Source organism: Trachemys scripta, unplaced genomic scaffold (genome assembly GCF_013100865.1).
Source record: "Trachemys scripta elegans isolate TJP31775 unplaced genomic scaffold, CAS_Tse_1.0 scaffold_66, whole genome shotgun sequence".
In the NCBI taxonomy this organism is placed as follows: domain Eukaryota; kingdom Metazoa; phylum Chordata; order Testudines; family Emydidae; genus Trachemys; species Trachemys scripta.
In genome coordinates, this window is record NW_023260552.1 from 1 (window position 1) to 9,960 (window position 9,960).

Below are 9,960 nucleotides of genomic sequence, written 5' to 3' on the forward strand. Positions count from 1 at the left end.
GCAGAGGCCAGAGCAGCAGCTGGGAAACCAGACAGAGGAAAAAGTGGGTAAATCCATTAATTGTTGGGAAACTCACAAAGATGTCAAGGGAACCCCAGCCCAGCAGAGAATCCTCAGGGGAAAGAGAAACAACCCAGGCACTGAGTGTGGGGAAAACATCAGTAGATGCTCAGACCTTATTAACCATGAGAAAATCCAGACGGGAGAGAAACCCTATGAATGCTGTGAGTGTGGGAAAAACTTCACTCAGAGCTCAGCCTTCGTTACACATCAGAGAATTCACACGGGAGAAAGACCCTATGAATGCTGTGAGTGTGGGAAACGCTTTGCTCAGAGTTCAGCCCTTCTGATACATCAGAGAATCCACACAGGGGAGCGACCCTATGGATGCTGTGAGTGCGGGAAAAACTTCACGAACAGCTCAGCCCTTATTACGCATCAGAGAATCCACACGGGGGAGAGACCATATGAATGCAGTGAGTGCGGGAAAAGCTTCACTCAGAGCTCAAACCTTACTATCCATGAGAGAATCCACAGGGGAGAGAGACCATATGAATGCTGTGAGTGCGGGAAAAACTTCCCTCGGAGCTCAGCCCTTATAAGACATCAGAGAATCCATGCGGGGGAGAGACCGTACGAATGCAGTGAATGTGGGAAAACCTTCACTGAAAGCTCAGATCTTCTTATACATCAGAGAGTCCACACAGGAGAAAGACCCTATAAATGCAGTGACTGTGGGAAAACCTTCACTAAGAGGTCAGTCCTTGTTACGCATCAGAGGATCCACACAGGAGAGAGACCCTATGAATGCTTTGAGTGCGGGAAAACCTTCACTCAGAGCTCAGCGCTTATTGCACATCAGAGAATCCACAGAGGGGAGAAACCCTACGGATGCTGTGAGTGCGGGAAAAGCTTCACTGACAAATCAGCCCTGATTGCCCATCAGAGAATCCACAGTGGAGAGAGACCCTATGAATGCAGTGAGTGCGGGAAAAACTTCGCACGTAACTCAGCCCTGGTTACGCATCAGAGAATCCACACAGGTGAGAGGCCCTATGAATGCAGTGAGTGTAGGAAAAACTTCCATCAGAGCTCAGCCCTTACTTATCATCAGAGAATCTGCCAGGGCAATAAGCCATAATTAAGACCTTGTCTATGGTTGTCGAAAGATTTTTTTTTTTCTTGAATACTTTTGCTAATTCCCATCTAGTGACCTCCAAGGCTGTTTGCACCATTTGCTTCACAGTGGTCCCTCAGGGGAGTTGCCAACTTCTGCCTTTTGCAGCTAGGCCTTCTTTGGGTGAAGCCCAAGGTCCTTTCTAACAATAATGGGATTGTACGTCCTGCCTGCCAGGAATGTCCTTCAGACACAGATGGGGGAAACTGGGGTTATCTCAGCTAGCTTCATTGAGGTAAAATATTCATTTCCACTGTGATTTTTTGAGGCGTGAGCTACCTCAGCTATTCTTCACCCATGTCTAGATGCCCAGGTTATAGGGAATGTTTCCTCATGACCTGACCTAATCTCTGTCATTTTCCTAATCTCAACAAACCTTTATATCACATTTATACTCCTCCTCCCACTGCAAAGCAATTGTTAAAGTCACCGAGTCCCTTTTTTGGGGACCGATGGTCTCATTTCCAGTTGTTGTCACGTTGCTCTGAGCTGGGATGAATAGCAGTGATGTTTGGTACCCTTATCCTCATTTAAAACGTATTTAACTATAACAAGGAGCCTGGGCAGAGGGGAACGTGTCAATTCAGCTTCTGTGGTGCTGAAGGAGATGGGGGGATTCCCATCAGAGTTACTCTCTGTCCGAGCCATGTAGAATTTATCTTTTCCACCTTCAAACTCTCCACCTCCCAAAGGGTCACGTGATGACATGTTCTCAGCTCACTTGGCCTGGGAGTCGCTCTTTGATTTCCTTGATCTTAAATCAGACTCGTGAGGACTGGAGGAAAAGTGTCCCAGACCCGGACGAGGAATCCAAATGTATCCAAAACACAGTTTGATGATTATGAGTTTAAATGCCGGTCTCTGTCCTTTTGCAAAGCAGCTTCTGGGCTTTTTCCTGCTGAGTATGGATTGTTTGCAGATTAGAAGTTTTGCTGTCCCCCCCCCCCCCCCCACTATGATAATGCTAAAACTTTGCTAAATAACATGACTCAATAAAAGGAGACAATGCTGAACAAAACACATTTGAACACAATGTGAACCCGTTGTCCTGACTGTGAGTCATCAAATACAATCTGCTCTAGAATTTTACTTTATATAAAACGGAAAGCGTCTTATTCCTCTCAGTGTTGTGGATTTTTCTCCCTTTCCTAAAGACCGTTTGGTTACATAATGGGACACTAGTTTTGTTTGAGGGAATGCAGCTCAGATTTATTGGGGACTTTGCGACAAATGGCTATCTGGCAAAAATAGTCATTTATTTTATTCTTGCTTTTCCGCCACCCCTCCATGATGACCGTTCGGTCAACTATGGAGATTCTAATGCAGTTCGGTCAACATGGGAGAATACTCCAAGAATACTCTAATAGGACATACTACCAAGGAAACATTTGTGTTTTTAATTCTCCACTATGAAATGCTAAACAACAACCCACTCCAAATTCTACACCTTACTGAAGGAACTGCATGCAATCACAGTATTGTTCAGCTCGTTAGGCCTATATTATCTCAGGTGACCCCAGAAGAAAGTACCACCATATGTGGCTTGGCGTTTTGCAATATGCTCACGCAGTTGGTTCCCAAAGACGTTATGAGCCAGGGCTTACAGGAGGTTACTCCTGCAGATCTCTCCTAGCTAAGATTTTGATTGGTGAAATGTCTGTAACGATGCGGTTCTGGCGGGACCCAGCTGAGAGTGCCAATTCAGGACACATTGTTCAAACAGGGCAGTTACAGCCCTAGGCTGGGGTTTTTCCACCTCTAAGGCAAACCAAACCAGCCAGACTAAGAGGACTTTGGTCTCACCCTACTGGCTAACCACAAGTCTCTCAAGCAATTCCCTTAGACACTCCAGTTTCCCAGTATTACCACCAGTGCCACTTGTTACGGGGACAAATGGTTATGAAAACCAAGACCCCAGTAAAAGAAAAAGGTTCTCCCGATCCCAAAGGACCAAGCCCCAGACCCAGGTCAATATACAAATCAGATCTTACCCACAAATCCCGCTGTTGCCAATCCTTTAGAATCTAAAATCTAAAGGTTTATTCATAAAAGGAAAAAGATATCGCTGAAAGCTAGAATTGGTTAAACGGAATCAATTACATCCAGTAATGGCAAAGTTCTTGGTTCAGGCTTGTAGCAGTAATGGAATAAACTGCAGGTTCAAATCAAGTCTCTGGAACATCCCCAGCTGGGATGGGTCATCAGTCCTTTGTGTAGAGCTTCAGTTTGTAGCGAAGTCCCTCCAGAGGTAAGAAGCAGGATTGAAGACAAGATGGAGATCAGGCATCAGCCTTTTATAGTCTTTTCCAAGTATAAAAACACCTCTTTGTCCTTACTGTGGAAAATTACAGCAAAATGGAGTCTGGAGTCACATGGGCAAGTCCCTGCATACTTTGCTGAGTTACAAGGCATATCTGCCTTTTCTCAATGGGTCAGTTGTGTAGCTGATGGTCCTTAATGGGCCATCAAGCAGGCTAGGCAGAACTAACACCAACTTGTCTGGGGCGTCACCCAGAAGCATAGCACGTGTTTGAAATACAAACAGTAGAGAGCCAATACTTATAACTTTAAATACAAAAATGATATATGCATATAGACAGCATAATCATAACCAGCCAACCATAACCTTGTCTTAGACACCCTATTTGACCCCCTTTATACAAGATTTGGTGCCACTACAGGACTTTGGTTGCAGCCATGTTCTATATGGTCCCAGTTCAAATCAATAACGTGACAATGTCCCTAACATGCGGAGGAAATAGAAGCAGTGTTTGTGTTGAACTAATCCTTTGGAGGTGCTGCGAAGGAGTAGAAAATGAAATCCGTGTTGAACATGAGAAAGATGAAGAAAAATCACTGTTTTTTAACAGAAACTCCGCCTGGTGCAGCTTACAGAGATTCTGATTCAGGTCTGTGTCTGGTTCCTAACAGAGACCTGTGCCACCAGAGAGATCGACGCCTAGGCTCCTGTGCAGCGAATGGATAGAGATCGGCACTGCGGCTCCTGTACAGCGAATGGGGAAGAAATTGGCACCTTGGAATGGGATCCACAAACCCTGGCGTGCTAGGTGGCTTCTCACCTAAGCTAGCCAGGGGAGAGGCCCATGACAGGGAAATGCTAAGCCCAAACCTCAGACAGAGAGCGGTGGATCTCTGCTTCTGAGCACCAGACTTGGGAACCAGCCAGATTAGGTGCCTACGTCATTTCTTCCGAGAATGGGGGAGGCACTTGCCTCATTCCACCCCCAGCATCCAGGGGAGGAGGCAGGCATGGTGGCACCCACCATATCACGGTTAGCCCAGTGGGCAGAGTAATCGGTCCCAAACTTTTCCCTAGGGCAACCCACCAACCCAGCTGCAGTTTGACTTTTTGGGGACCCGCCATTATCCCTTCTCCCCTTCCCAGCTGATTCCTTGCCCTGCTCCCTTGAACCACCCTGGTGCTCTCCCTCCCCATCGCCTCTCCGCCCCCAGCCTCTCCCTCCTCTCCCCTGACAGTCGTTGGGGTTTAGGGCCACAAGGGAGCAGCAGATCATCTGGGGCTGACCTCATGTATACGAGAGGCCAGAGAACAGGAGGGGCACCAGTGGCTGACGCCCGTGCAGTGGCAGAGACACGCTGATGCTGATGTACCCTTGTTGCCAAGGCATTTGAGATTCGTTGTCCCAAATCAGAGGGAAGTGGAAATGAATGAGGAATTTTATATCCCCTAGTTGATAAACGAGGTAGAGGGGTAAAAGTTGAGTGGAACGCCATCTACATTTTTGGGAATTAGAGAGAAAATGGGGGAAAAAACTTGCAAGGACTTTATATCAACCAATAATCAAGAATTTGACAAAACAGCAACATCGGAGAAGATCTGATGTTAATACACCTCTACCTCAATATAACACGAATTCAGAAATAACACGATAAAGCAGTGCTCGGGCGGGGGGGGCTGCGCACTCCAGCGGATCAAAGCAAGTTCGATATAATGCAGTTTCACTTATAACGCGGTAAGATTTTTTGGCTCCCGAGGACAGCGTTATATCGCGGTAGAGGTGTATATCATTAGATGGGGAAATCTCAGGGGATAATAGATCAGTTACAGATAATTAGAGAAAAACAGGGCCATTTTTTTAAGGATGCTATGTCACTATTTTAGAATGAAGGCGTAAGCGGAGGTGAAAACCTATATATTTGTTCACAGAGAAAAACACCAATATCAATGTTCGGTAATTTGAGAGACAGACGGGAGACATTATATAGACATGATCAATAAACAACAGAAGGGGATGGTTCCCTCTTGGCTGACAATCACACGGCAGCAAGGAGCCCTGGGCAATGCTGCTTTAACAGGGGATGGGATGAGGGTGAATGCAGCCAGTGGGGAGCGGGAGAGCATGGGGGTCTGGGACCATGACTAGCCGCTGGTGGCAGGAGGGGGCTGGGTTGGGCTGGGGTAGGGACGAAGCAGGAAGCAGTTGGGAGACGGTAATCTGGGGCTGGGCCGTCTCCATGGGGGGATGGACACGCTCCTCCCTTTCTGTCTTGTGCCCTTTCCATGCCTTGTTGCTGGCAGAGAATGGCCACCCAATCCCCACCCCAGAGGCAGGCGCATCTCAGGGTCCTCTTATTCTGCACCCACTAACCCCCTGCCCATTCGGGGAATGGCTGAGGGCATCGAGTTCCCCCCAACACAAGAATGATTTGCTGCAGATAAAATGGGTGGGAAAACATCCCAAATCGGAGGCGATTTTAAACTGAGATTCGAGAATTAGAGAGAAAATGGGGGCAAAACCTGAGCATAACAGATAAAAAAGCAATACTGTGAGAGAAAAGGGGGGAAACTGACGAGAATTTTCTAGCCATACTTGATAATTACAGAGAAAGGGGGAAGACTGTCAGGGTGCAGGGGCAGCACTGCAGAATGACCGCCTGCCGTTGTCCCTGCGGTGAAGTAACAAACGTGAGCTGGCACGCCACAAACTGTGTTCAAATGATGCTTAAAACTTTCCCCGGTTTTTTCCCCACCTCTAATTGTGTAGTGAGTGGCAGTACCCCAGTGTGGCCATTTATTCTGGTCCCACTTGCCTGTGGGATTCTGTCCTTTGCCTAGGTAAGGGGACGGTTGGCCCCTTACTGAAACTTAGTGGGGTTTCTGGTTCGCTCTCTCCCAGTACCAAAAGAAAGGGGAAGGGTGGATGAGAAATCAGGACCCTGAGACTGACAGTCCCCAGGGCCAATGAGGAGAGGCCAATGGCCCAGGTTAGCCTGATTGACAGGGCAGGCAGGTCAATGAGGGAATCAGGAGGCTGGGGGCGGGACCCGTCCTCCGTGTGAGATGGAGCTTCTTGGGCCGGAGTAGGGCTGAGTTAAGGAGAGAGCAGCAAGCGGAACCAGAGAAGCAGCCCAGGGGGCTGGAGGCAGAGCAGCAGCAGTGCTGAGGCCGAGTGGAGCTGGGGCTGGAGCCGTCCGGAGACGGATGCGGATGTGGTGAGCACCTGGGGAGAGCGAGGGGGACCCTGTGCAGAAGGCCCAGCGGAGGGAGATGCCCCCCAGCCAAGCCAGACTTGGAGAGGGATCGTAACCCCAGTGGGGCGGGGCGGGAGGTGACGCTGGGAAGAAGGGTCCTGCTACCCTGAGCGTGAAGCCATGTCCGACCTGCGGCATCCCTGCAGCACCACCAGGGCCTGGACGGACGGGTGACGAACAGTGAACTGTCCTGACATTCCAGAGCCGCTGGTTGTGGTGTCCCCGTGTCACAGAGCGGGGTTGTTTTCCTTTAAACTTGCCCGTTTTGCCTTAGATTTTTTTAATTTATTCCTGGTTAATAAATTGTATTTGCTTGAAGTGAGTGCAGTGATCAGTGGGTCGGGGAAGTGTCCAGAGCAGAGAGAGCACCCCGGAGTGGGGACAACCTTGCCCCTGTCCCAAGTGACCACGACAAGGTTGGGGGTTGAGCCCACAGGAATCCTGGGCCCAGCCTTGTTGGGGCTATGAGGACTCTGCCACACAGGAGGGTGGAAGGGGAGCCCTCGAAGTCGGGCAGGGCTCTGGGTAAAGGGAGTGGGAGCCGGGACTCAGATCCTTCCGCCAGCCAATTCCACCGCAGTCATGTATAAACCAGGAACGTTCCCCCGTTTATACCTACAATGGGCTTTGGGTCAGTCCATAGGCTATGATATAGAAACACTCATGCCTCTCTGAATGCCTGGATTTGACCAAATCTCCCCAGAGTGGGGTCACACTTTTCTAGGACCTTTTTCCCAATACCAGAATACCTTTTGAAGAGCTCCTGGTCCTTCCCACCTGCAGGTACAAGCAACTGCTACCCTCATGCAGCCATTCTGCAGCTGTGTGTCTGCTGTATCCCCTTCTCTTCCAGCTGGTCAGCGTTCTTATCTCCTGTTATACCTACTCGTTAACATTTCGGAGGGTGGCAGAGTCTCCGAGGTGATGTTTACTCTGGCCAAGCCTTACAATGACACACCAGGAACCTCTTTCCAACTTAATCCTTTTGTATTTATCTATGTGTATAAACCCTTCAGCACACATAAGCCCAAGACAACGTGAACAATTTGTCAGCTGTGGCTGTAAAAATCTGTTCATTATAGATCCATGCTGCTAACATCCATCGTTTAATTACATCGTTTTTTACAGATGTGGTCTCCTCATCTCAAAAAAGATATACTGGCACTAGAAAAGTTCAGAGAAGGGCAACTAAAATGATTAGGGGTTTGGAACGGGGCCCATATGAGGAGAGATTAAAGAGACTAGGACTTTTCAGCTTGGAAAAGAGGAGACTAAGGGGGGATATGATAGAGGTCAATAAAATCAGGAGTGATGTGGAGAAAGTGAATAAGGAAAAGTTATTTACTTGTTCCCATAATATAAGAAATAGGGGCTACCAAATGAAATGAATGGGCAGCAGGTTTAAAACAAATAAAAGGAAGTTCTTCACACAGCACCCAGTCAACCTGTGGAACTCCTTGCCTGAGGAGGTTGTGAAGGCTAGGTCTATAACAGGGTTTAAAAGAGAACTGGATAAATTCATGGAGGTTAAGTCCATTAATAGCTATTAGCCGGGATGGGTAAGGAATGGTGTCCCAAGCCTCTGTTTGTCAGAGGGTGGAGATGGACGGCAGGAGAGAGATCACATGATCATTACCTGTTAGGTTCACTCCCTCTGGGGCACCTGGCATTGGCCACTGTCGGCAGACAGGATACTGGGCTGATGGACCTTTGGTCTGACTCAGTATGGCCGTTCTTATGTTCTTATGTTATGTTCCACTGATTTTTTTTTAAGAGTTTTTTTTAACAGTTTGGTATCTCCGCTACTTTTGAGCCATCATTAATTTCAACCCCGCCCCCTTCATTTTTTAATTCATACACATACTTGCTCTCTAATACTACTTTCCCCCTTGACAAATTTATATGCCTGTTCATCTTAACCCCTGTAGTTTAGCATCAGCTTGTTTATGCTAGTGGTGAAAGATCAGATTAAACAAATGTGGTGTTAAAAAACTTTGTTTCAGTAAAAGGACCAGGGCTACTTTGGGGCTAGTTTGTAAGTGACGTTGGGCTACTAATGCAGTAGGAATCTGGCAACCGCTCCAAGCCTGAATCCACTGCACCCCTATTTCTGTGCTGAGCCATGCACCAAGCCTGAAATTCTGCCTAGTGGATCTGGTAGGTTCATTTCAAAAGGCCGTGTGGTGAAGCGATTGAGGTGCGGCGCTGCTGTATTAGAGAGACACCTGGAATTACGGTGTACATTTCTAATGGGGAAAGTAATTAAGCATCGGAACGATTTCCCAAAGGGGGCGTGGTGGATTCTCCATCTCTGACATGTTTTTAAATCAAGGATGGATTTTTTTTTTTCTAACTGATGCTCTAGGAATTAGTTTGGGGAAGTAGAGTGGCCCCTTCTGGCCTTAAAATCTGTGAAGAATCTGCCCAGCTTTGTCTCTGTTCACCTTCTGCACCCTCTCTTACCTCATCTGCGAAGCATAGGTAATGGTGACAGGTACCGCCCCAGGCTGTGAAGCCTCAGCCAATACAAACTGCTGAGAAATACACAGACATGTTAACAGGGGCCAGGCAAAGCAGAAGAGATTAATTTGTGTTATTCTGCCTTCCAGCCCAGGGCAGTCTCCAGGGTGTGTTGGGGGGAGGTTCCGGCAACCAGCCATGGACAGGTTTTTGCTGGGTGTTCCAGGCCTAGCTCACAGCCTTTTAAAAGCAGGTTGTGTGTGGGTGTGGGGTGTCTGTATCTCAAGAACCCTTTGACCCCAAATGACTTCAAATTTGCACCTCTGGCCCTTGCGTGGCATATCAGGTGTGCAGCCAATCAGACTATGTATGTGAATTTAAAGAAAAAGTGTGAACGATGTGGTTGGAGAAAGACATGCTGTAGCCACACAACAGTGACCAAAATATTACTAGGAGTCCGGTGGCACCTTAAAGACTAACCGATTTATTTGGGCATAAGCTTTCGTGGGTAAAAAAACCCACTTCTTCAAATGCATGGAGATGCATTTCACTCCATGCAACTGAAGAAGTTGGGTTTTTTACACACGAAAGCTTCTGCCCAAATAAATCGGTTAGTCTTCAGGGTGCCACCGGACTCCTCGTTGTTTTTGTGGATACAGACTAACACGGCTACCCCTCTGATGTGTGACAAAATATTACTGCAGTTGATAATGTGAACTGGCTACTTTATTGAAAATTGCCTTCTGTTCCCTGGCAGCTGGAGGTTGCGAATAGATTTCTTTCACAAGGAGGTTGTTGTTGCTTTTTTT

The 9,960-nt window shown here is 47.7% G+C and overlaps 1 protein-coding gene across 1 annotated transcript; it reads left to right on the top strand.

Moving 5' to 3' along the window:
- Positions 1-4: 4 nt before the first annotated feature.
- Positions 5-5,852, top strand: LOC117870618 (zinc finger protein 239-like; the record flags this gene model as incomplete). Its single annotated transcript, XM_034757824.1, has 2 exons — positions 5-1,043; positions 4,109-5,852. Coding segments are annotated over 2 exons (1,071 nt in total), but the record flags the coding sequence as incomplete, so codon positions are not given.
- Positions 5,853-9,960: the final 4,108 nt, after the last annotated feature.